Source organism: Mesoplodon mirus (assembly GCF_964341445.2).
Source record: "Mesoplodon mirus genome assembly, chromosome: 3".
In the NCBI taxonomy this organism is placed as follows: Eukaryota; Metazoa; Chordata; class Mammalia; order Artiodactyla; family Ziphiidae; genus Mesoplodon; species Mesoplodon mirus.
In genome coordinates, this window is record NC_138978.1 from 60,967,969 (window position 1) to 60,994,158 (window position 26,190).

At 39.6% G+C, this 26,190-nt stretch overlaps 1 protein-coding gene across 1 annotated transcript; it reads left to right on the plus strand.

Annotated features, from left to right (window-relative positions):
- The first annotated feature begins 1,498 nt into the window (after positions 1-1,498).
- On the plus strand, positions 1,499-24,859 carry DYNLT5 (dynein light chain Tctex-type family member 5). Its single transcript, XM_082615521.1, has 5 exons — positions 1,499-1,652; positions 3,550-3,671; positions 19,076-19,167; positions 23,642-23,766; positions 24,615-24,859. The coding sequence occupies exons 2-5, from the start codon at positions 3,553-3,555 to the stop codon at positions 24,816-24,818; spliced, it is 540 nt and encodes a 179-aa protein (XP_082471647.1). The 5' UTR covers positions 1,499-1,652; positions 3,550-3,552; the 3' UTR covers positions 24,819-24,859.
- The last annotated feature ends 1,331 nt before the right edge of the window (positions 24,860-26,190 follow it).

Below are 26,190 nucleotides of genomic sequence, written 5' to 3' on the forward strand. Positions count from 1 at the left end.
TGAGCATGTTACTCAATGATTCTTCATTTCCTTATCTTAAAAAAATAGAGTTACTATCCCCTTATCCTAGGGTCACTGAACAGATTAAATGAGATAATATTTATCAGTCACCTAACAGTTCCTAACTATTATATAGTAAATAGTCAACAATCCTTTCCTGTTCCTATTTTTATGTGAATAGGGATCGAGACGGGCCAGAAAATGTTAATGCTCTTTCTCCAATGCTATCCTAATCCTTATGTGCTCTACCGTTATGCAGATGTATTGCTATTGACAGCCAATTCTAGCTGCACTGAGCACTCCTTAATGGACATGCACCAAGCTAGGTGCTTAGGGCACCATCTTTTTCTATTTCCAATGATTGCCCACTATGTGAAGGTCCCTTCAGGGTCTGGTTTTGTTTGCTTTGGGTTGGGGGAAGGGCTCTGGGGTTAGAAGAGGGATAGTTATTAAGGAGGAAGGGCCTATTAGTTATGTCAGGTGGGTTCTCAACCCCAAACAGCCTCCATTTCATATCTTCATAAACTTTAAGGATTGGGGAGAGTGGTGTCAAGGAAAGTGTAACGTGAAAGTTTGTAATGCCCAAAAGGTAAGCCGATGAGTTCCAAGCGGCCCTGGGCATATTATTCAATATCTCAGAATCTCAATTCTCTAAATCTGTAAAGGACTAACAACGCTTTCTTTTTTTTTTTTTAACTTTGCTTTATTTATTTATTTATTTATTTTTGGCTGCGTTGGGTCTTCCTTGCTGCGCGCGGGCTTTCTCTAGTTGCAGCGAGCGGGGGCTACTCTTCATTGTGGTGCCTTATCTTGTAGCGAAATCTGGGCTCTAGGCGATCGGGCTTCAGTAGTTGTGGCCCACAGGCTCAGTAGTTGTGGCCCACGAGCTCTAGAGCGCGGGCTCAGTAGTTAGGCGCACGGGCTTAGTTGCTCCTCAGCATCTAGGATCTTCCCGGACCAGGGCTCGAACCCGTGTCCCCTGCATTGGCAGGCAGATTCTTAACCACTGCGCCACCAGGGAAGTCCCAAAAATGCTTTCTTGAAAGAGTTGTTGGGAGGACTAGATAAAACTAAAACTGTTTGCCAGTACCTGGTAAATGTGAGCTCTATTATCAACCATCTGTGCCTTAGGGTGGTGGAAGGCAGCATCAGGGATCGGGGAAAGGGAAGGCGGTGCTTTCCTTTCTCTGTGTACCTCGCATTTCCCGTCCTAGGAACCGGCAGCATTTCCCACTCCTGCCCCTGACAACTGCAAAAGGAAACTGATGAGGGCTCTCAGGGCTGCCCCTTGAGTTCCCAGATGTCCCCCTCGCTATAGAACGACTCGGTTTCTCTCCAGCTCGCGGCCACCCCAAGGCACAGCCAGGCTCAGGGAAGCCCCCTCTGGGCAGTGACGAGGAGATCCTCCACATCCTTAGGCGGCTCAGAGGACTACGCAACTACTATGTCTGCCTGGGGCGGGCCAAGGACTCTGTTTGAGAAGGTCACCTTGGAGACGGGCCGCGGAGTCCAGGGGGAGTGCGCGGGCATTCGCGGGCAGAGGGAAGCCTGGGAGGCGGGAGCCTCACCCCGCGCTGGTCCCGGCAGCGGAGGAGCCCGTGGTCTGGGAGGCCCCCGGCCGATTCGCGTCTGCATCTCCAGCACAGCCTTAGGTAAGTGCGCCCTCTCCGCAGCGCGGCTGGGCAGGAGCAGAGAAGATTGACCGAGGCAAAAGGCAAGTTCGAGGATCGAGGGGGCTAAGCCGGGAGGGCCCTGTGTTAGAAATGGGCTGCCTGCCTTGTCCACGACCTCTCTCTCTAATGCCTTATTTCTCCTCCCTCCAAGAAATAAGAAAAAAGTGGCCCCAGTTTTTGGAACTGGAAGCAGGTCCCGGCCTTTTGTTCCCTACCCGCCTGTGTGTCTCGGCTTTACGGTGTTGCCAAGTGCAGAGCTGGCCAGCCGGTCCGATCGTGGAGCAGCCTGAGTTCTGAGCAGTCTGCCTGAGGTCTGGCGACCCCGGCGGCCTCAGCCCCTCTGGACCTCCAGGTCCCAATTCTGGCCTGTGGGGCATCTTTAGAAACAGGTGAGCAGACCGAGGTCTGTCTGTGTCACTTTAAGGTTGGAACCTGAACGACCCACTTAAACAGGCTCAGTTCACACATATACACGCTCACACAGGCACACTCATGTACACAGACACGCTCAAACATACAAGCACACATGCATTCAGTGCGCAGACACATCATACACAAAGGTGCACATACCGACATACAAAGGCACACACTCAGGACACAGATAATCACTCATACACACAGATGCTCACATGGGCACTCACACAGGCACACACATTCATGTACACACTCACTCATACACACAGCCTCACACACTCATGGGGACACACTCATGCTCATACACACAAGCACATGCCCACAGAGACATATATATGCTCACATAGAGATGCTCACACCCACGTACACACACTCTCACACACAGGTCCACAATCACACACACCCCACACTGCCTCGCTTCCTAACACACAGTACCTCTGCCGTATTTGTGTGCCCTTCAGTACCCTTTGCCTCTGTCTGCCCTGACACTGACACACTGGGGTTTTAGGTTGTGTTCTTGTCTGACCTACCCACTTCAACTGCCAGCTCTTTGAAGGCAGGGACTGTTTCAGTTCTATTTCAGTGCCTAGCACAGTGTCTCCCTGTTAGGGCTCTCAGATTTACAGATTATAAAATAATTCCAATGAAATGTCTAAACTTGTATGTAGGCAATAGGGCAGTAGAGTTATAGTCCAAGTTCTGGGAAGTCCATTCCTACTACCAGCTTTTTCACAATCATTTGTGAGAGGAGGTAGGTTTTCCAATAAATTACCTCATTAAAAGTTCTATTTGCTCTTTACAAAATAAATCACTGTTGCTTGAAAAAAAATACCCTTTGGAGAAGCAGCTCATCTTAATTTTTAAAGTAATAGCAACAACAACAAATGTTAATTAGCAAAATATCATTGAGATTAAATTTGGGGAGGCAATAAAAATATTGTTTTCTGGTGTAGGATAATATCGTTCTTCTACTTATGGCTATCATTTCTCAGTGACTTTAACCTCTTCTGCAGTTAAGTATTTTTGTTGCAGCTTAATATATGCTTGTGTGAATTAAGTATGCTATTGCATAAATAAAAGTTATCAGATGGGACTTTCCTGGTGGTCCAGTGGTTAAGACTCCGTGTTTCCACTGCAGGGGGAGCGGGTTCCATCTCTGGTCAGGGAGCTAAGATCCTGCATACCACGCAGTGCAGCCAAAAAAATAAAAATGAAACAAAAAAGAAAGTCTCTACTTCTTATAAATAAATTCTGAAATTTTTTTTAAAGTTATCATATTTCCAGTTATACTGACCAGAATAACAACATACACTAAAAATCACTCTTAAGGAAACCCCACTTTCCTATTCAAAAATGCTTTAAAAAAAAGTATCTCTGTACTTTATTTAGAATGAGTCTCTGTGTTATACTAAAATATTTTCAAATCTTTTGTTCAGTATTTTACAGAAGTTTTCTTCCATAGGTTATGATGATGTCAGACATTGCTAAAGACAGAACGGCTCATTTACTGAAGAAGAGGGGCAGTGTGTCTTCTTTAAGTAGCCATGAGTTCCGGCGGAAAGAGCCTCGTGGGCGCACCAAAGAGTGAGTGACTGGATGTCTATTAACACACTCAATTATTGAATAAACAGGTTCATAATATTTATCTGGAGGGAAAAAACGCACTTCCTTTGGGACATAAAAAAGGAGAAAAATGGGCAAGTACAAGGTTTAGGTCATCTTTGGGGGCCATATTTTTTAAAAGAACGAGAAAAAATGGTAACTAGATTTATCGTGGTGATCATTTGGAAATGTACAGAAATACTAAATCACTGTGTTGTGCACCAAGAAAAAGAAGAAAGAGAAAAAGAACAAGGAAATTTAAGTGATAAGTTGATCACAGCAGCATTTTTACTATTTCAGAGACTATCCCAAAAACTCATCTACTGAAAACAGTGTCATATGCAATGTAGACCAGCTACTTCTTAAGTGACTCCTGAATTCTTCTCCTCAATATTATATGAATACATCATTTTTGCATTTTTGTAATCAATATATACATATACAATGCATTTAGCATTATTTTAAACAAATTTTGTAATGTATTTTCATAGTCTTTGTGCATATCCTTTTAAATGGTTACATAATACAATATTTTGTCAGCTTATAATTCTGGGTTAGCTAACCATTCCCCAATCATTGAGCATTTTAAGTTTGTTTCCACTTTTTAAATTTTTTACTATATAAGAAGTCTCTGATTGTTTTCTTCCCCGAAGTATAATTAGTGGGTCAAAGGATAATAAGTACATTTTTTGGCTCTTGCTACATATTGCATTTGCTCTCCTAAAAAAGATGAATTAATTTTTAATAGTTTCATGGCATTTTTTTTGACTGCCATCGGGAGGAAAACCAAACAAATTATTCAATGAAGAGGTCAATTAATTTATATTATAAGCTTTCCTTCTTAAAAGTTTCTACATGATTGAAAGATATAGCAGGGCTTCCCTGGTGGCGCAGTGCTTAAGAATCCACCTGCTAATGCCGGGGACACGGGTTCAAGCCCTGGTCCAGGAAGTTCCCACATGCCTCGGAGCAACGAATCCCGTGCGCCACAACTACTGAGCCTGCGCTCTAGAGCCCGCGAGCCACAACTACTGAAGCCCGCGTGCCTAGAGCCCGTGCTCCGCAACAAGAAAAGCCACCTCAATGAGAAGCCCACGCACCGCAACGAAGAGTAGCCCCCTGCTCGCCACAACTAGAGAAAGCCCGCGCGCAGCAACGAAGACCCAATGCAGCCAAAAATAAGTAAATAAAATAAATAAATAAATTTAAAAGAAAGAAAGAAAGATGTAGCATATTAATCCCCATGACTGGGAAGCAGGAGCTGGTGTGTCTGTTGGAACAGAGACCAGAAGAACTGGAAGAGATTTACGTTTGAATTCTGAAACCAAATTGTTCTGCTCTCAGAATGTATTAATACACTTACTCAGAATTCTAGTTTTCAACACTAGATGATTGTGGATTACAAGTCCTGTACAAACTCTTTCTTTTACAGATAGGAAATATAAAGGAGTAGCAATCTCAGTGCACATCAGAAGTAAAGCTGGGAGAATAATTAACCTCTATAGCTTTTGCTTCTGATCCTAAGTCATTTTGGCTGCTATTTCCAAGATTTAAGTGTAAGAGTTTTTTTTAATTATTTTAAAATAATTGTTAGCTTAAATTCAACTTTTTAGAAGCAAATATTATAATAATAATCTGACATAAATCCTGGTCCCATGATTTAAAAAGCACTGTTCTTATCCAAAAACTAAACTATCATCCCTACTTGCTTAAGTTTCATTTACTTCTTCCCTTTCAAAGCAAATTAGAAATTCAAGTATATAGAATCAGAACATGGCCCAATCTGAAGAATTAAAGATCACTCTTATTTTATTGATGAAGTATAAAAACAAATTAAAAGGTAACAAGAACACAAAAATAGTTTTAGCAACACATGAGGAAAGATTTTTTTTTTAACTAACAAATACATTTAAGTGATAATTATCTTGATATATTTCAAAAGTAGAAACAGGGACTCTCAAACAAAATATTCAGAATGGATCTTCTATTGGAGCCTTTTTTATTAAATAGCAAATGAACAGATTCCAAGCACTCTTGCAATGCAGGGGCCATTTAGGAGGCTGCCTCCTAATCCTAACTCCCACTTATTTTCCATTGTCTTCATCCTTGCCAGGGACCAGAATGTATGGGTTATTCTCCTTTCTGAAATGGGTCTTCAACTAGTAGAAAAACTCTGAAAACTTAGTGGCTATCAAATGCAGCATTGTTTCGAATTTGCAGTGTTTTTTTGGAAAAACATATACCTTTCACTTGCAAGTTATCTCAAAACAATTTTTTGAATAGATTAATTTCAATAGTATAAAGCATATGCTGAAGTATATTGAGGACCTAATACATTATGTCATTTAATCTCCCCAGCATTAATCCTACTAGGTAGACATCATTCTTACCATTTTGCTATGAAATAGCTGAGACTTATAGGTCAAGGAACAATTTAAGGATTAGGATACAGTCCTAAATCATGAGTATGGCCAAAAGGGTCCACGGACTCTTGCCTTCTTCTCTAGTTCCGTCTTCCCCACTATCCTGCTTGCATCCTACTCTTGGGCCATTCCCACCTTCCATATTTACAATCCCTCGGTGCTCTGCCTTGCCTCCAGCCATTGCCTCACGTTGCTTTCCCATGGGGTATCCTTGTCTGGAATGCTCGTCTTACACTCTGGCTTCCTTCTTTTCCTCCTTCAGAATTTAGCTCCATCTCCAACTCTCCAAGAAGCTCTCGATCACAGTTTCCAAAACAGTTTCATTTTGCCTGACACACAGCAAGCCAAAACGCTAATATGCTGAAGTTTGCAGCAAAGAGTGTTCATTCGCAAGGCAGCCAAACGAGGAGATAGGAGAATAAATCTCAAATCCACCTCCTCAAAGCCAAGGGGATCGGGAGTTTATGGGACAAAGAATAAAGAAGCAGGGTGGTATGAGGCGTGGGGAGTATGGGGAGGGTGAGGAAAGGTGATTGGGAAAAGATGCAGTAATTGTTGTTCCGTGCAGACGTTTCTAGCCTACAGCCCTCTGCACGTTCTGAGTGTGGAGTTTTGGGCCCTCTGATGTTAAAAGGTCACTGATTGGACACTAGCGTCTGCCCAGTGAAGGGTCAGTGGTCCTATCCAGCCTTAATCAGCTGACCTCGAATTAGATGCAGCTGACTCCAAGTTCCTAAACAATAACTTGGGCAAACATCTTCTTGTTTAAGTTATGCACCGCCTGGAGGACATGCAAGTCTTAAAACAACCTTGATTAGCGAAGGCAGGTGAAATGGATGTAAGCCACGGTTTCATAACTACCCAACTACAACCGCTTCCACTTCCGACTGGGTCGGATGCTCTTCCTTTCTGCTCCTGCTGCTTTCACCTTCTACGTGGTACTGTATTTGGGTGTTTTCTTGTCTATCTCTCTCATTAGACTGTGGACTTATTGGCCTTTATAACAGTAAACACTCTGATAAGGAGGGCAAAGAAGCATAGGAGGTAGACCTACTTGGAAAACAGTTTCTTAGATGTGGCCTAAGATCAGCATAAGCTCATCCACGTTCTTGGTTTCTCTGTGGTCTTCTATAGAAGTAACTAATGCTTAACATTGATCCCTGGGCGTAATGGATACCTGAAATGCCTTCTGAATTGTAAAAGGAAGATTGAATTTATATTCAATATAATTATTGTTAATTGTTTTTAGATTTGTCTCTTTAATGTAAATTATGTTTTCATTATGAGGTAATTTTTATGCTTTATTCTTTAAAAAGAAACATTTTAAGCTGGTTTTTACTATCCCAACATCATAACTGTTAGCGCATTGGCCTATTTCTCCCTATAGATACCTAGTTGTCATCATACTTTATCTATAATTTTGAATTTTGTTGCTTTTCAGTTAAATAATTGATAATAATAAGGGTGCTAAGCTAAATTTTACTGAGCCCTCACTATGACCTCATTTAAGTTTCAGAGACGCACTGTATCAGGAGTTGGCAAACTATGACCCGAGGGCCAAGTCCAACCTGCCATCTGTTTTTGTATAAAGGTTTTTCCATGGTTGAAAAAAAATCAAAAGGAGAATAATACTTTTTGTCATGTGAAAATTATAAGCAACTCAACTTTCAGTATCCATAAATAAGGTTTTTACTGGACCACATCCATACTTATTCATGTATGTATTGTCTCTGGCTGCTTTGACACCATAATGGCAGAGTTGAGTAGTTGCAATAGAAGTGCAGGGTCTACAAAGTGGAAAATATCTGCTATATGGCATTTTACAGAAATATTTGCTGACCCCTGTTCTATAAGAGAGATGCTGTTAGCATCTTCATCTTACAAATGAAGAAACATGCTTAGAGAGGTTGAGGATCCAAAGCTACAGAAGCAGCAAGTGGCAAAACGGGCTTTTGTTTACAGTCAAAAATTTTCATTCTGTGAAAATTGGCTATCTACGTGTAACTTGCATCAATGAAACTCTTCTACTCATTCACCAGAACCTTCTGTTTCCCATCCATGGGTAAGAGCAGGTATTTACAATGACGTTTTTCTTGTTGGAAACAGGCTTTGGCAGCTTTCAAAGAGTATTTGAACAGATGTGCTGCTCTCATATCCTTAAAATGGAAATAGAAGCCTGAGATTAAATTACTTTCCCAGGATAATGTGACATGATATCCAGCCTTCTTATCTCTGAGGCCAGTAGTTCAACTGGTAGGTCAAGCCTAAGACTGAAGACTGAAGAGTCTCTTTTGCCTCAAACCAAAATTACAGTGATATCATGAACCAGAATTTTGATGGATCTCAGAGCTCTCCACTTGAACCCACTGGTGGCATCTAATGCAGTAGTTAGGCCACATTATATTCTTCCACTTATTCATTTATTCAAGGTTTATTAAGCTTCCACTTTGTGCCACATGCAAGGCATATAAAGGTGACTAACTGTAGGGTTGTTCTTCTCTAGAGAATCTCATTTTTCAAGTAAACTTAAAGCCACATGGTAATCATTTTTTGGAAAAAATGGAAAAGATTACATTCATTGCTTCATTTGAAATAAATGTTTATTGACCAATGAGTAGGTGGTGAACCACACAGAAATAATCTGGTGGGAAAGGCAATGAACAAGTCCTTTTAAATGTGATGAATTTATTCAATGATTCCAACCTATACTACTTGAGCCGCTTATGTGCAGTTAAAAATGATGTTGCCTGGCCTGTTTCCTCCTTTTGATAAGCTCTATTGCCATCTGAATCAAACTAAATCCCCCAACAAGATCTGGATGAGACACAGCTTCCCTCCAAAGAGAGAGAAGCTTGAGAAACTGCATTGGCCATGTTCCTAAATTAAACCAAAACAATAGCTAATATTAAGTTGTGCTTAATAGATACATCCCATACAATATCTATATGAATCTCATAAAAACCCTGTGGGTTAAGTAGAGAAGGTACTTTTATTATCCCTATTCATCTCATGTATTATCTTACTTCTCAGGAGCCAAGATGAGTTGAAACTATTCCTCATTTCATAGCACATTGTCATCGCTAATATGAGTAGGACCCCTCGTTTGCCTGATTGCCCCCTTCTTCCCCATCCTCACTCCCACTCTCATCTCCCAATAGGCACCCACTCTGATGCACAAAATACTAAATATACTACAAGAATATACATACTTAAATACTATATTATATATATTTTTAATTTTCTGTGTATTATGATGTTTTGACATCTTCAAAAACCTTCCTGGCTGAGGAGAGGCTGCCCCCCTCACCAGGGGTAGCCAGTTATTAAAGATAGTCAAGGATTCAGCAGGGAGCATGCCTTTACTAGGCAAACTAACCAACTGGCATCCTGACCCGTTCTCTCTGGCCCCCCACACATCCCAGGAGGCAGTATTTCTCCACCCTAATCATCCCAGTGCCAAGTGCCAGGCAACTAGGGGCCCTTCCTATAGCTTAGAGCCCACTGAAATTATTCAGACCAGGCCAATCCTGAGCTGTTTTCCCTGTACCACTTTGCCTTTCCCTGGGAAACCCCAGTAAAGGTCCCTGGCTCTCCCTTGCTCCCGTCTTCTGCCTCTTGACCACACTAGCATTTTTCCACATGGTCCTGTGTGGCATGTTGTGTCTCTTGCCTCTAGGACCTGTGAGTATAATAAACTGTTTTCATAAACCCATCCTCTGACTCCTTCTGTGACTTCACCTGACTGACTCTCATAAAAAACTACAGAACAAGTACTTAAAGATATGCATTTTTTACTTACATGAATGGTACTGTGCTATAAATCTCATTTTGTTTGCTCAATCTCATATCTCATTCAATAGTTCTATTTTTTTATGTTTACTCATGTGACTATGGATATCTAGCTCTTTGCTTCTTACTGCTGCATAGTAGTCCTTAATATACATCCATCACTCATGCTCTTATCCATTCCCCTAGGGATGAACACCCAGATTGGTTTTCCCTCCCTGCCAAGGTATGCAGTGCCATGTAGAACATGTTTGTACATAACCCTTCATTGGCATCTTTGTGAAAAGTGCCCTGTGAATGTGATCCCAGGTAAAGGCATTCCTGTTAAGGAAGATTTGAATTAATGGTGAAATAATTCATAGATGAAACTGCTTAACACAAAAGCATATCAATATTTCTCAAATTAATCTACAAATGCACATATCTCAATCAAAACCCATTTGTACATTTTGAGAAACTCAACAAACCATTCCTAAATTTTATAAGTAGGGAAAGAATTCTGAGTACCTAAGTTAACTTTGAAGAGTGAACATAGAGGAGGAATTTACTCTATCAGATATTAAGATATACCACAAAGCTGTAGTAAGTAAAAATAATAATAAATACAGGAATAAACAAATAGGTGTAGAAATAGACAAATAGAGCAATGGAATACATAGAAACGTTAGAAGTAGACCTATGAATATATAGAACATAATATATGAGCAAGGGAAAATTATGGGGTTTTTTTTAACATCTTTATTGGAGTATAATTGCTTTACAATGGTGTGTTAGTTTCTGCTGTATAACAAAGTAAATCAGCTATACATATACATATATCCCCATATCTCCTCCCTCTTGCGTCTCCCTCCCACCCTCCCTATCCCACCCTTCTAGGTGGTCACAAAGCACTGAGCTGATCTCCCTGTGCTATGCGGCTGCTTCCCACTAGCTATCTATTTTACATTTGGTAGTGCATATATGTCCATGCCACTCTCTCACTTCGTCCTAGCTTACCCTTCCCCCTTCCCATGTCCTCAAGTCCATTCTCTACGTCTGTGTCTTTATTCCTGTCCTGCCCCTAGGTTCTTCAGAACCAGTTTTTTCTTTTTATTTATTTATTTATTTGCAGTAAGTGGGCCTCTCACTCTTGTGGCCTCTCCCGTTGTGGAGTACAGGCTCCGGACGCACAGGCTCAGGGACCATGGCTCATGGGCCCAGCCGCTCCGCGGCACGTGGGATCTTCCCGGACCGGGGCACGAACCTGCGTCCCCTGCATCGGCAGGCGGACTCTCAACCACTGTGCCACCAGGGAAGCCCTAGCACAATTAGGGATATACATGCCCTATTATGCCCATATACTGAGGACACTGAGGCTTGCTGTGGTAAAGTGACTGGCCAGTGTAATACAGTTCCCTGATGACAGAGCAAATAATCTGTGGTTCTCTGACCCTAGAATTTAGAGACCTCATGAAAGTATTTTTATTTGTTACTAGCTAATTGTACCCCACTACCCCTGCCAGATTCATACGTTGAAGTCCTAATCCCCAATACCTCTGAAGATGACCTTATTTGGAATAAAAGATAAACTTAATTACCTCTTTTTTAAAGAGGTAATTAAGTTTAACTGAGTTCATTAGGGTGGGTTCTAAACCAATGTGACTGGTGTCCTTATAAGAAAAGGAAACTTGGACACCAACAGGCCTGGAGGGAGGTGATGTGAAGATACACAGGGAGGAGATGGCTGTCCACAAGCCAAGGAGAGAGGCCTGGAACAGATCCTTCCCTCATGGCTCTCAGAAGGAAACAATCCAGCCAACACCTGGTTCTCGGACTTCCAACCTCCAGAAGTGTGAGACAGCAAACTTCTGTTGTTTAAGCCTCCCAGGCTTGGTACTTCATTATGGCAGCCCTGGCTAACTATTGCAGTGCAGCTGACCCTTGAACAACACAAGTGTGAACTGTGCAGGTCCACTTACACATGGATTTTTTTTTTTTACACGTGGATTTTTTTCAATAGTAAATACTGCAGTACTACATGATCCATGGTTGGAGCTGTGGATGTGGAATCAAGGATACTGAGGAAATGCAACCATGGATACTGAGGGCCGACCATAACTTCTACTCGATTTTCCACTGCAAAGAGGGTCAGCACCCCTAACCCCCATGTTGTCAACTGTATCTCTGAAGGAGTGAATGGAATAGCATGAGCTTAGTCAGGGAGTCGAATGGGTGACTCAGAGTCCTGCTCTGCCACCACTGGCTGGGGTCAATTCCAGTGTGAGCACTTACAAGCTGCTGGTCTTGCATAAGTTATTAAGCCTTCTTTGCCTCAGTTTCTTCCTCTATAAAATGGGATAAAAATAGTAGCTGTCAGTTCGGGCATGTTGAGAATTTATTAAAATAATACATGGAAGCACTAGAATAGTTCTTGGCACATCAAAGAACAGAGCAAGTATTGATTATTATTATTACATAGAACTTTGGCATCAAACTAGACCTGAGTTTGAATCCCTGATCTTCTGTTAACTTAACTAGCTACTATTTAATATTCTTTGTCTTAATATATTATCTATAAAATGAGACTAACAATGACTTCATCACTGCATCATGTCTTTTGTTTACTGAACACATTTTTGTTGCCTGGGTTACTGGCATTGTGCTATGTCCCAAAGATGCAGTGGTGAACAAAATAGACTGTCCCTGAACTTGTGGCATTGCCCTTGTCAAGATCATAAAGACTTTCACATTGCTGATGCAGTGGTCAGTCTTTCTCAATCTTCTTCACTGGTCCCTCCTCTTCTCCCCAATTTCTTAATATAGGAGTGCCTCAGGGAGCACTTTGTCCCTTTGTCCCCTTCTTCTCTTGTCCTACACTTGCCCCTCAGGAATCTCCTCTGGTCTAGTGACTGAGACATGGTGCTATGCCCCCAGATGTATATCTCTGGCCCACACATCTCTCCCAAACCCCAGACTCATAACTGACTATTGACCCCTCACTTCAGTACCTAGCAGACATTGCAAACTCAACATCTCACAACTTAACTCTTTAACTACCTTCCTTCCCATTCAAGAGGAGATTCCGTTGGATCAATTTTGAAAATATATTCAGAACCCAACGACTGGGACTTCCCTGGTGGCACAGTGGTTAAGAATCTGCCCACCAATGCAGGGGACACGGGTTCCAGCCCTGGTCTGGGAAGATCCCACATGTCGTGGAGCAACTAAGCCCATGCGCCACAACTACCAAGCCTGCAAGCCACAACTGCTGAGCCCACATGCCACAACTACTGAAGCCTGCATGCCTAGAGCCTGTGCTCCTCAACAAGAGTAGCCACCTCAATGAGAAGCCCACGCATCGCCACCAAGAGTAACCCCCGCTCACTGCAACTAGAGAAAGCCCGCGCACAGCAACAAAGACCCAACTCAACTAAAAATAAATAAATAAATAAACAAACAAATAAATAAATAAATAAATTTCTTTTAAAAAGAACCCGACTACTTACCACTTACTCCCTGACTTGGTCTGGGTCACTGTATTAGCTTGAGCTGCCATAACAAAATACCACAGATTGTGTGGCTTTAACAATAGGAATTTATTTTCTCACAGTCCTGGAGGCTGGAAGTCTAAAATCAGGGTGCCAGCTTGGTTAGGTTCTGGTGAGGGCCCACTTCCTGACTTGCAGATGGCCATCTTTTCACAGTGTCCTTGCATGGAGGAAAGAATGCTGCTGTTTCTTTCTTTTATGTAAGGAGCCCAGTTCTATCAGTTCAGGGCTTCACCCTTACGACTTCATTTCACCTTAATCATCCCCTTAAAGGCCGTATCTCCAATATACTCACATGGGGTGTTAAGGCTTCAATCTATGAATTTTGAAGAGACACAATTTTGTTCCTAGCAGTTACTACCATCTCTCCCCTGGGTTACTATAAAAGCTTTCTAACTGGAATCCCTGTGTTTACACATGCTTCCCTACAGCCTATTCTCAGCACAACATTTGGAGTTATCATTGTAAAATATAACATGGATCTTGCTATTCCTCTGCTCAAAACTCTATAAAGGCTCCCACTTTATCAGAGTAAAAGCCAAGATTTTAAGATGGCCCACAAAACTGTACATGGTTCAGCTACCTGACACCCTGGTAACCTCATCTCCTTCCACCCTCCTGCTTGCTGCCTCTTCTCCAGCTACTCTGGCCTCTATGCACTTCTTCAAAAATACCAGGCAGCCTTCTGCTCGAAGCCTGTGCATGTGCTTTCCTCTCCCCAACACACCCTTCCCTCCGACATCCACATGGCTCATTTCCTCACCTCCTCCAACTCTTTGCTCAGGGAGATCTATCTTGATCATTCTGTTTAAAATTACACACAACTGCCTCTCTCCCATCCACGTCCAAGCTCCCTTAACTAAGCTCTCCTTTCCCATGTAGCATTTATCATCTTCTAACGTAGTATATAACTTACTTGTTTAGTATTTTATTGCCTTTTTTCTGTCTCTTTTCACTAGGTTCCATGAGGGCAGAGATTTTAATTTGTTTTTGTTTTCTGGGGTTTTTTTGTTTTTTGTTGTTGTTGTTTTGCGGTTTTTTTGTTTTTTATATCCCAGAGACCTAGAATAGTACCTGGCACATAGCAGTCACTCAATAAATATTTTTTGACAGTAGAATGAATAATTATTATTTTATACTAATTCCTGAATACAAACAGGTTAGGTTCACAGGTCCAAGTATGTAAGTCCAGGGTGACTAAGGGCTTTCATCTTGCAGACATAAGATGCATTTACAGCAAAAAGAAAAATGTTTGTTCAAATTTTTAAAACAAGGTATTCTTTACCTTCTTGCTGAAACATTCCATTGTGTACCTATTAAAAAAAGAAGAAGAACATTGTCATTTGTGTTGAACATCTGTTGGGACAGACGACACTCCTTGATGATCTCCATGGCACTGTAGGGGTAACCATGGCACACACACTCCCAGCCTCACCTCTCTGATGATTGTCAAGGGTAATGCGAGTTTGAACTGTGCATTCATCCAGGAGCTGCAACAGAAGTTTCGTCAGCTGCTCTTGACCTTAACCTCACCTTCTCTTGGATAAAGAGATCCAACAGTGGGCTTCAGACACTAACTTTGACTTTCTATTCACCCACTCAAAATTGTTCTACTTTGTCAGTCACATTTCCTGGATTATCTTCAATCGCTTCAGAGCTAGACATTTCACAGGTTGCATGGTTCATTCTTTGTCCTTCAGAATCATTCCTACTCTTAAAAATGTATCCCACAAGAACACATATCATGTCATTTTATCTCCTCTTTCTTTTTTTTTTTTTTTTTTTTTTTTTTGCGGTACGCGGGCCTCTCCCGTTGCGGAGCACAGTCTCCAGACGCGCAGGCTCAGCGGCCATGGCTCACGGGCCCAGCCTCTCCGCGGCATGTGGGATCTTCCCAGACCAGGGCACGAACCCGTGTCTGCTGCATTGGCAAGCGGACTCTCAACCACCAGGGAAACCCCCATTTTTCACATTTAAAAAAGTCAACTACAGCATTCCATTCGCAGTGAGATCATATATCTAAGAAGGATTATTATTATAAACTAAGGAAGGCCCGGTCATAGGCAACAGAAACTCATCCACGTGTAATGTGAAATATACCCAATAAATTTGTTTTGCTGTGAATACAGCACTGGTAATTAAAATTATAAATTTGCTCTTTGAAACATCTCACATTTTTATCTTTAAAAATTTCAAAGGGCTTGAATAAAGCTGTTTATCAATAGAAAATATGTACATGTTTTTCTAAGTCAGTATTCTGAACTGACATTGGTAATTGCAAGCATTTTTAATATTTTATGTCTTCTTCTTGTCTTTTTTCATGCAATATATATTATATTTTTTCTGTTCAACTTATTCTCTTTTCTCTCTCCCTTCTTCCAAGGCATCTCATTCTAATATAGGAACTATCAGATATCAGTTTCAAAAAATACCATAAATAGGGTTTTTTAAAAAGTAAAATTTTTCTATAACTTACATGAAATTATAGTCTTGGTTGATACATGGTCAGATTTCCAATGTACAGAAATCAATAGACTAACCAAATATTTTCCTTCTGTATGATAAGGGAAGCCAGGTTAATATATCTGAAATCTCTGAAATCTCTGAAATCTCACTCCTCATCTCTTCCACAAAATTAACTCCAAGTTTTGTGCTCTATTACTTGCAGCATCCCACTTCCAAACTCTGTATCAGTTAAAATTTGTATCAGTTTTATCTAATGCTTCTTATAAAAATCTTTTTATAAAAAATAAAAACAGTGGCCTAAACAAAATAGAAATATATTTTCTCTTACATAAAAGAAGTCTAGAAGGACTAGTCTTCTAGCTTCTGATCTGTAATCCATAAGGTTATCTCAAGATCCAAGATAGCTGCTGAGCTCTTGCCATCATATCCACGGTCCAGTCATGAACAGGTCCCTGCTGGTTGACTTAGTTGGTTGAATTAATTCTCTCAGAATTTTCACCCGTAACTTCCACTTACATCTTATTGGCTCATAAGCCACATGGCCCCAGTAGCACTAAAGAGTCGAAGCATTTGTCTTCAATTTGGAGAGAAATATTCCCACAAACTTCTGGTTCTGCTACCAAGGAAGAAGAGAACAACATCAGAGAGCAAATGACAGTCCCTGCCACAATGGTCATTATAGTTTTCTTTATAATGATGGAATATTGAAAGCAACCTAAATGGCCTGTTTAAATAAAATGCAGTATGTTCATAAATTAAATACTGTCTTGATATTTAAAACATGGATGCAGATTACTATTTATTGACATAGTTATCTGCTATATATTTCTGAGTGAACAAAAAACAGCATCTATAATAGATCCCATATGTAAAATCATGTCTGAAAAGTTTTTTTAATATTAAGAGCGGTTAGATAATCACTGAGGTTAGTAATTTTTTGTGTAACTTTACTTTGTTCTTTATACTTTCCTGTACGCTTTGAAATTTTTACAATGAGCATACACTGTTTACAGATTGCTGTAGAAATAAAAAGGCACTGTACAAAATCACCTTCAGTATTCCAAAAAAAAAGTCACTCTAAAGAACTTTCTATTTGCACATCAATGTTCAGCCAGTGGGGTTTTGAAGCTGCCCTTATGACAGTTACCAATATCATACTGATAATATTACAAACTGCACTGGATATCATTTTTTTAGTAACATGGCAATGCCAAAGCAATAGTATCCAAAGCAAAAAATCATTACTTGCTTTTTTGTGTTAGACTTCTAACTCTGCTAATTTGAGTTTTATACAAACTCTACTTCTCCTTCTATGAGTTTTTAATATGGCGTTTAGTAGAAAAGAAATAGGGTTTTATTAACATCTTCTTATGTTTCTGCAAGTAACTTTTAATTGCAGCAATTAATTATTTCAGGTAGTCATTGCCCCTATTTCCATTCTATCCGATATGATCATATATGAAACTTTGTTACAGAGGTAAATAGAGTATTTGAAATCTAAGTCTGCCTTTTATATGTATATGCAGTTAAGCACTTTGCCAGTTCCCTTTATCACTGAAATGGGCAGAATAATGACTCTTTTACTTCCTTAAAGGTGGTATTTTAAAGATAAACTGAGACAATTGATGGAAAATATTTTGCAGAAAAAAAGTAGCATATACAATATTGGGGCAGGCTGGCTTATCTTAAAATCAGGGGTTTATGCAACATTGGTTTTTCTAAGCAGAAGCTACCATCTTTGGCGCTGCTCACAACACCTGCAGCCAACGTGGCTAAACAGGTTGGTTGCTACTTCAAAGGGCAGCAGAAAATTGAGGAAAGCAGGTGTTATAAGAATGGAGACTAACTCACTAATCCAGAAATCCATTGTGGAAAAGCAGCCATAATGTCTTATATCACTTTCTTGGGCTGGGTGGGTAAACCTTAATTTATTGTTTAAATTGTATTATATGATTTTTAAAATATAATATCTGTGATTTTCTTAAAATAGCAATTTGCAGGAAGCTCACTAACTCCCAACAGCTCAGAACTAAGTATTTAAAACTCCTTGCAGAGAGAAAAAAAAGTCCCCAAAGATTAAGAACAAATATCTCATTCTCATTTAATTAAAGCAAAAACTTAGCCTTCTTATAAAAGTAATCACTCTGAAAACACACACACGCACACACACACACTGTTATATCATCTCCTTTGAAATGATATGTCTTAACCTCCGTTTCACAGGTGGAGAGAACTGGGGTAGAGATCTGAGACTGCCATTAGTGACGGCTGAATTTTCTCTGATTAAGTAGTGCTGGAGGGACTTTAGGGGTTTCTCTTCATTTGGGTCTCCTGTTCAGCACCTGGATAAGCTTTTATTGCCTTGGTAACCAAGCCAAAACCCTTTCTTAATGTTGAAAAGGGTGATTGATGCTTATTGATTACTATAGTTTGGGTGAATTGCGGTTTCTCTCATCATGTAGATGAGTTTCTCGTTTTTCTTTTTTCTACTAAAGGGATTTTGTGAGGTACATTTAATAGTAAATTCCTTATAATCCCCCATGTATGTAAAGAGCTTGTTGCCCAGCATTTTAAGCTTCCTCACATAATCCCCAGTCCCTTTTGTGAGTTCTGTCCACTTTGAGGAGAGACTTTTGCACCTGCAGTAGAGATGCAATTGACAATAACTTTTGAAACGTGTACAGTCGGCCCTCGGTATCTGCTGAATATTGGTTCCGGGAGCCCCCCATGGATACCAAAAGCAGCGGATGCTCAAGTCCCTTATATAAAATGGCGCAGTACAGTTGGCCCTCCATATCCATGGGTTCCGCATCCACGGATCTAACCAACTGAAATATGTGATTGGGTGAATCACTGGATGCGAAGGGCTGACTGTACATACTCCGTTAGCCCACAGATGGAACAACCCATGAATACTTTCGTGATAATCAAATGCCCCAGGCACTGCACTGGGCTTCAACCACTATATTGAGACCTGCTCCAAGTGACTTCTCTGCCCTGGTAATATTTCCATCTCTAAAATGTTTTAGACTTTAAATGTATTACCAGGATATTTATAGGGGACTCGCTTGAAATATTTTTAGAGAAAACATAAAACTTTTGTCACATTTTTGCTAAGAGCAACATGGTGTTTTGCTATTATTGTTATAGTAACTGTTGAAATTTGTTTTCTCCTTGCTTTTAGCTTTCTGAGTACAGTGTCTTATATGGATGAACCTAGCCAGCGTGATGATGCCTCTCACCTCGCAGTTCAGATGGAAAACACCTACCAACTGGGTGTGTCATTTTATCACTCCATCCTATTTAAGACTTCTAATTTCATGGGTGATATTTACTTAAAATAATATCTGATAACCTGGCATTATCTTCAATGCTAGCACAATATAAGGGATCTTAATTAATTGGGTGATTTGGTATTGCTTTAATTTCTTCCTCTGCAAAGTGTGACCAGTATCCATTGCCTACTTTTCTTTATCAGTATTTTCTAAATACCAAGCAAGTCACTGGGTGGCACTGAGGTGTAGTTGTATTACTGAATTAAGGAGTTCATTGGGTATTTCTTGTGGAGTTTTTTATATCTACTTGAGTTAAATGAAAGAGATATGCATTATAGTTTTATCAAACAAAACCAACCAAGGTTGCTGATAGGTGGAGAAAAAAGCTTTAAGGCAAAGGCAAATGATTCCTGGTCCCCTGTTGACAGAGATGTTTATCTTTTCCCACAGAGGTTTTGGGTCTTTGAAAACAAAAATCTTTGCACCTACCCCTATACTCCAGGTGGAGTCCACAGTGACTATCATTCCCCATTCACATTTCTTCATAGAACTACTTGTTTTCTCTAAATGTGTACCTTCTCACTATTATCTGGATCCATATATAATTACTGCTGTATAGAAATTCCGCAGAGACTTACCAGTGACCAAAGGAAGACTCCATAGGCCAGAGTGGTTTCATCTGTGGTCAGTTAACCTCAGGAAAATTATAGACCATCAGCACATCCCATTAGGCCTTCTAGCCGGTTTTCTACAGTAATCCCCAAGACGACAAGGATTATAAGGCCCCATAATTAGTCTTTCTACTGGTATTTTCACAGTGCCTATGGTAGACAACTAATATTCCTTCCAACCAAGATACATTTATACTCCTCTGGTAGCCTTACCCAGTTTCCTTTGGGGGAGCCCGACCACTGCCATCATTATCACTTTTGGTCCATGGCATCCTCCTGAAGCTGACACTGGCTTCAGAGTTATAACGGTGACTGATTTGGGGATTTGGTCAAGGCCATCAAAGCCTTTGAGGTTCAATTCAGAAAATGTTGTTTGGGCTGTTGAAGAAGCAGTTCATATCCTGAAACTTAAAAGAATAAGGGCTTATGGCAGCTTTGGCCATCTTGCCCTCACATGAAGCCTGAGACCAAGTCCTACATCCAGCTGTATACTCTTAGACTTTTCAGTTAGGCAAACTAAGTTTGGGTCAGGTCTTCCTGTAACTAAAAGAGCTTTGCCATTCAGTGCCTATGACTTTGGGCTCTGCATGCTAGAAGGTTTTGAATCTGATTTTCACAAGATAAAGCATTTTAAATATGAAGCCCTGTGTTTCTTCTTCAAAAGGATCTATTTTCATAACATTTCTCCAAATAAACTAAATTGTCTAATCAGTTTTAGAAGTAATGAGTGTTGAAGCAAGTTAGAAAAGTAATTTTAGAAATAGCTTAGTATAAATTATTTTCCATATTTTCTTTCAGAAAGTCATGTGAATTATTCTTCTGTGATTAAAGTCTTCTATACATGACAATCCATTTTTTAAGCAGTTAACTAGTTATTTTGTTAATAAACAAAAATGTATTTCCACTTCCACTTGTTTCTGGGTTTATTTTGCCTCTGAAAGAAGATAGTCTGTGGGCCTTTGGCAAAGATTTTCTCCTATCTATACAATGAATACTGACCAGAAGCGTGAGGAAAATATCAATCACCAGTATCACTGTGTTTACTTTTTCACATGCATCATGTAAACGCATCTTAAATGTTTAGCATGTTTGTCCTCCCTTTATCTAAGTAATTACAGCCACCAAGAATGAGATAAATCATAATTTTTAAAAAGGGGGAATGGAAGAATGAAAATATATTTCTTATAATAAAAGCCACTTACCTCTTCCCATTAATTAATTACTGAAACATGAGTACAGAAGAAAATACGGGCTGTAGGGTCCAATGTATATGAATCTGAATACTCATTTTGCCTATTCCTAAATAAATGATGTTTGAGCAAGGGATTCAGCATCCTTGAATCTTAGTTTCTTCATCTGAAAGTAGGGATACTGTGAGAATTAAATGAACTATTGTATTTAAATTGCTTCCCCATTCAGTATGTTATTGCTTCTCAAACTGACTGATTCTAGGTCTTCACCTTAGATCACTAAGAAGAAAAGCCTTCTATGACATCCAGCATAATTTCCTATTAAGTATGGAATGAGTTCTCCACAGGGCTTTTTCTGGAGCAATGACTATAGAGGTACCTGATTTTTTAAAAACACTGTGAGCACCATGTCACACAAGGGCTATAGGGGGCCATCTTTGCTGCCACATCAAGACAGTCCACCTGAAGCCAATTATTGAAAAATAGAATCTAAAAACAGAGAGAGACATCGTTTGAACTCAACTCCCATGAGATGAGCAGGCCCTGTCACCAGATGCTTTGTTGGACAGAGTCCGCCAGTCTCTCAGTGTTGCCTTTGCTCCACCCTACAGGGTCCTTCCCGCCTGTGGAGGCCTCACTACATCCCTCTTTACACTGTTGCCCATCTTGCTGCCTTCTCAGCAAGAGCAATCCCTATCTCTTTGCTCAGAATAAGGTGGCAACAATAACAGCTACAACACTTTTAATAACAAAGCTCTAATGAGTGGCTTTTTTGTGTGGCAGGCACTATTCTGAGCATTTTAAATACTTCGTCTCATTTAATCCCAACAAAAAACAATATGTGATAATTCTTATCACTATCCTTATTGGGGAAGCTAAGACACAGATATATTAAATAACCAAATTTTTATCTATTCTCTCTTAAATCTATTTTTATGGACAAGTTTCTCTTTCTTTTTTTTTTTTTCCATCCTGATACTTCTTCAGATCTTTGCTTTTTGGTTTCTAAAGACATTTTTTCCTCCTAAAGAAAAAAACTTTCTCTAAAAAAAAGAAATGAAAAAAAGCTTAGGCATTAGTTGATTGTGAAAGCTTCAGGAGCTTGTTTTGGAAGTCAAATGCTGAATATTGACTCTCTCTCTTTGCCTCTCAGCATCCCAGCCTGAGTAAGGCAATAGATAATTCTGGCTGTATAGGGCCAAGGTCACAAAGAAGTGAGAAAAGAAAAGTTTGCTACCATATTTAAAATTCTTTTCAGAATAGAATCTTGTTAATGAGATTAAAAAGACAAACCTGAGCAAAGTGCAGAAAGGGCATTGGTGCATCTGGACAGTGGGAGCTACTAGAAACTGGGACTCAGGTGCCCCCAGGATTCCATCTTTCCAGCCCTAAACTGTGTGAGGCTCCTTCTCTCACCGTGGCCTGGCTGCCTTCCCACTATGAGAAACAGCCTCCAGCAGTTCCTGAGAGTCACATGTCATAACTTTTAACACCAAAAAGAGACACTTTTTTTTTTCCTAGCTCCAATTTAAAATAAAAATTCCAAGAAATGACTCTAATTGGCCTGGCTTGGGGCAAGTCCATCAAGGGCCAATCAACCATGACCTGGACTTGAGCTCAAAGAAAATGATGGTAGAGCCTAAAGAACCACATGGTTAGAGTGGGAAGAGGACCAGTTCCTCCCATTTGGGAGATGCCGTTCCCAAATCACAGGGAGGAGTACTAGGCATAGGTGGACAAATATATGCACTGAAAGAATTTACTATTTTCTGAAGGGAACAATGCGTACGGTCGCTATAATACATGGCCAAATTAAGTTCCGTGTGAATGATACTGGTCAAGTTAAAGTAAATGCCATATGAGTGCTTGGTAGGAAGGAGTGAAAAAGACAGGTACCAATCTAAAGGACATAGTCTATTTAATTTAGTCCAAGCTGGTAGTATCATTTTTTAATTTCTTAAGTAGGAAGGGAGAAACCACTCTCAAATTTAGCCTCATTTCACTAGCGTATGCAAGTGGAAATCTTCTAAAACATCCACAGGATGGTGACACAGTAGGTGTCTGGGAGCTTGCCTACTGGGGCTGGTGCCCTATCTCTGATCCCATGAAGCAAGAGCAACCAGGACCAACCCTTCATAGGTTTATAACTGCTTGTTGTTCTCCTGTAGAACAGAGACTCCTGCTGACTAAATACTGGGGTTAATTTTCATACTCGTATCAGATGTCTCTGTTTTACTTGTCCACATTCATTCCCCAGGCTGATTTCAATTTAATTGAACAATTCATATATAATCATCAAAATAAAAATACTATTAATTGAGCCCCAGGAGGCTGACCTAACTCAACTCTAGGCACGGGCTGTCACCTTCTGGTTAAGTTCAGCCATCGGGAAACTTCAGCAGGAAGAGAGGAGTGTGAACCCTTGCCTTTGGGCTCATCTTGGGCTGTTTGCATCTATCAACAGAAGGGCATAAGCTACTCTTAAGGGAGCCCTCTCCACATGGCTCTTCTGGGATCTAGTTCCCTTCTCAGACCCCTCTTTCAGTTAAGCTATGGGGTGGATGGATGTGAGTTCAAATTACTTCTTTGAAAGAAATTCCATCTGTATTTTCAGGTCCTACCAAACATTTTCCTGTTGTCACTGTCAATCATATACTGAAAGATGTGTTAACTAACTACCTACAAGAAGAAAAATATGAACCAGAGCTCTGTAGACAGATGACTAAAACGATTTCTGAGGTATGCGTGTTATTTCCCAAAGTGTTAACTATGATGAGAATATTTGTTGAAAGCACAACCCCCTACTTTTTGATGAAGGCAATTAATTTGCAGTAGCAGTAAAACTGCTTATTTTTATTTTATAAAAATATTTATTAGGTCATATTCTATGTGTGTCTGTGTGTGTGTAAAAAGCCTTTGTCTAATACAAGTATTATGTGCATCACTTGCATGTATTCTGTTTAAGAAATGTATAAAACTGCCCCATTTATTTAAAAATTTTTATTGTAAAAAATACATTTTAATAATCATTTTGTCTTCCCCAAGTCACCTTCTTTGTATGCCATCAAATGCAAACATTGTGGCCTTTAAATACCTTTCTATTTTTATCAAGTAAAATGCTGGCACTCCATCAGGTTTTCTCTACTTTCTTTTTTATTACAAACTCTCTAATAAGCATTCATGATTAGTCATATTACAGGAGACTCCAGCTGTATGGTCCCTTAATTAGACATGAACAAGAGGGTATAACTCAAATGCCAACATTCTTTGAAGGGAAGCCATCTCAACATAGATTTTCAAAGAATGTAATAAATCCATTGAACTCTATTCTCTGGATTATCATTTTTCCATGTGCCTTAGAAAATGTAGCTTTCTTGCTGGGGCTATCATTTTGTCCCTAAATGTCCTGTCTTGTGAGGACAGTGCTTGAAGGAAATTATAGCTACCATTCTACAATTAAAAGGATCCAAAATGTATCATGCTGTTTTCTTCAATTAAATCCACTATATTTATGAGGAAAATTAAGACTCTTACATTTCAATGTGACTAAGTGAGGGCTTTTTTTTTTTTTTGCTTTTAATTTCTAGATTATTAAAGCCCAGGTGAAGGACTTGATGATTCCACGATATAAGCTAATTGTGATGGTTCACATTGGACAACTGACTGGCCAGAGCATACTGATTGGAAGCAGATGCCTCTGGGATCCTAAAAATGATACCTTTGCATCTTACATTTTCAGAAATTCTTCTCTCTTTGCTCTTGCAAATGTCTACACAGTTTACTTTGAGTGACTGAAAACAAGAAATCTAGGTCGTACTTTTTAAATCAAGAAATAGGCTGTATCTTTGTACACAAGTTTCACTGCCCAGACGTTTGAGAAAGACACAACACTAATATTTCAAACAACTGGAAGTTTGGGGACTTTTTCATACTCTTGTAAGTATGAAAGAGTATACTTACTCTTTGGGGGAGAGAAGATGGCACAAGAAAGAATCTTGTTTATCCAAAGAAGGAACTAAGTCTTGGTTCTGCTGGATTGTTTTTTCATAGACATAGATTCTTATTAAATATTGCCTTGGGTACTAATTATTTTAATTACACTTTAATTAGAGAGTTAGAATTCCCTGCATTATTTTTTTAATGAAGAGAAGTCTTAAAAAATATGGCTATATACCCTGACCAATAAATGATGGTAGCATATTCAATGTGGTATACACAAATGATCAATGGTACTCTGTCTCAGTGTTGTGTATAAAAGAATACTGGTTTTCATTTTGTACTTAATAAGTTAAGCAGCATTCATTAACTGCAATTATTGTTATATGTACCTGACAGTTGAAACTGCTAATGTAGAATTAATGATTTCATAACAATTATCATAGTCCCACAGGACTGCTAGCTAAAACTAGAAGTTCTTGTGGGTTGCCTGCACTTTACAAAATTGTGGGAAAACCAAATATTAGCTCTTCAATAATGGAAACAACAAAATGAACAAAGGCTTTTTAGGGCACTGAAGTAGAGGTTGTGATATTAAATATACATGATGCTTAATAGTAAGTGTATCTGTAACCTAAAATCGTGTATTGGAAAGAGACACTGCTTTTAAATATACACTGCCTGATACACCTTTCAATAGGTTTCCTAGGCTAACAGACTTTTACACAAATTATATAGCTGGCAGCTTAACAGATAAAACATGTGTATTTACTATTTTGTTCCTATGAATTTAATACTAAAGTGACCCAGTGTGGTTTTGAATGGATGGCACTAAAATTTACAGGGCTGCAATAGCTTATTATTCTGTGGGTTAATGTAGTGTATAACATGGATCATTTATTTTTATGGAGCTTTCAGCCCTTTGTGTGCATGTAAAATGGTGCTGTGACATTGTTCTTGGATGGTAAGTGGTCTGCCTAGAGGACATTTGTTAAAGGTCAAAGATGAAGTGTACACATATGGAGAAAATTAACAACTCTATAGTCCTAAGGAAAAAATGATGTGTAATTCATATCAAAACAAATTTAACAAATGGGAAGATAGTCAGTGCTTTATAGTCATGTACTGATGTCTTATTTTTCCCTCAAGATGACGTGTTTTTTTTTTTAAATATACTTTTTAAATCCCTTTTCTTCTCTTTGTTCTGGCTTTTAAGGTAGTGTTTCA

Coding starts and splice junctions, on each gene's coding strand:
- DYNLT5 (XM_082615521.1), top strand. CDS start 3,553: ATGATGATGTCAGACATTGCTAAAGACAGAACGGCTCATTTACTGAAG. Junction 19,168..23,641: donor GGAAAACACCTACCAACTGG/GTGTGTCATTTT, acceptor CTGTATTTTCAG/GTCCTACCAAACATTTTCCT. Junction 23,767..24,614: donor TGACTAAAACGATTTCTGAG/GTATGCGTGTTA, acceptor TTTAATTTCTAG/ATTATTAAAGCCCAGGTGAA.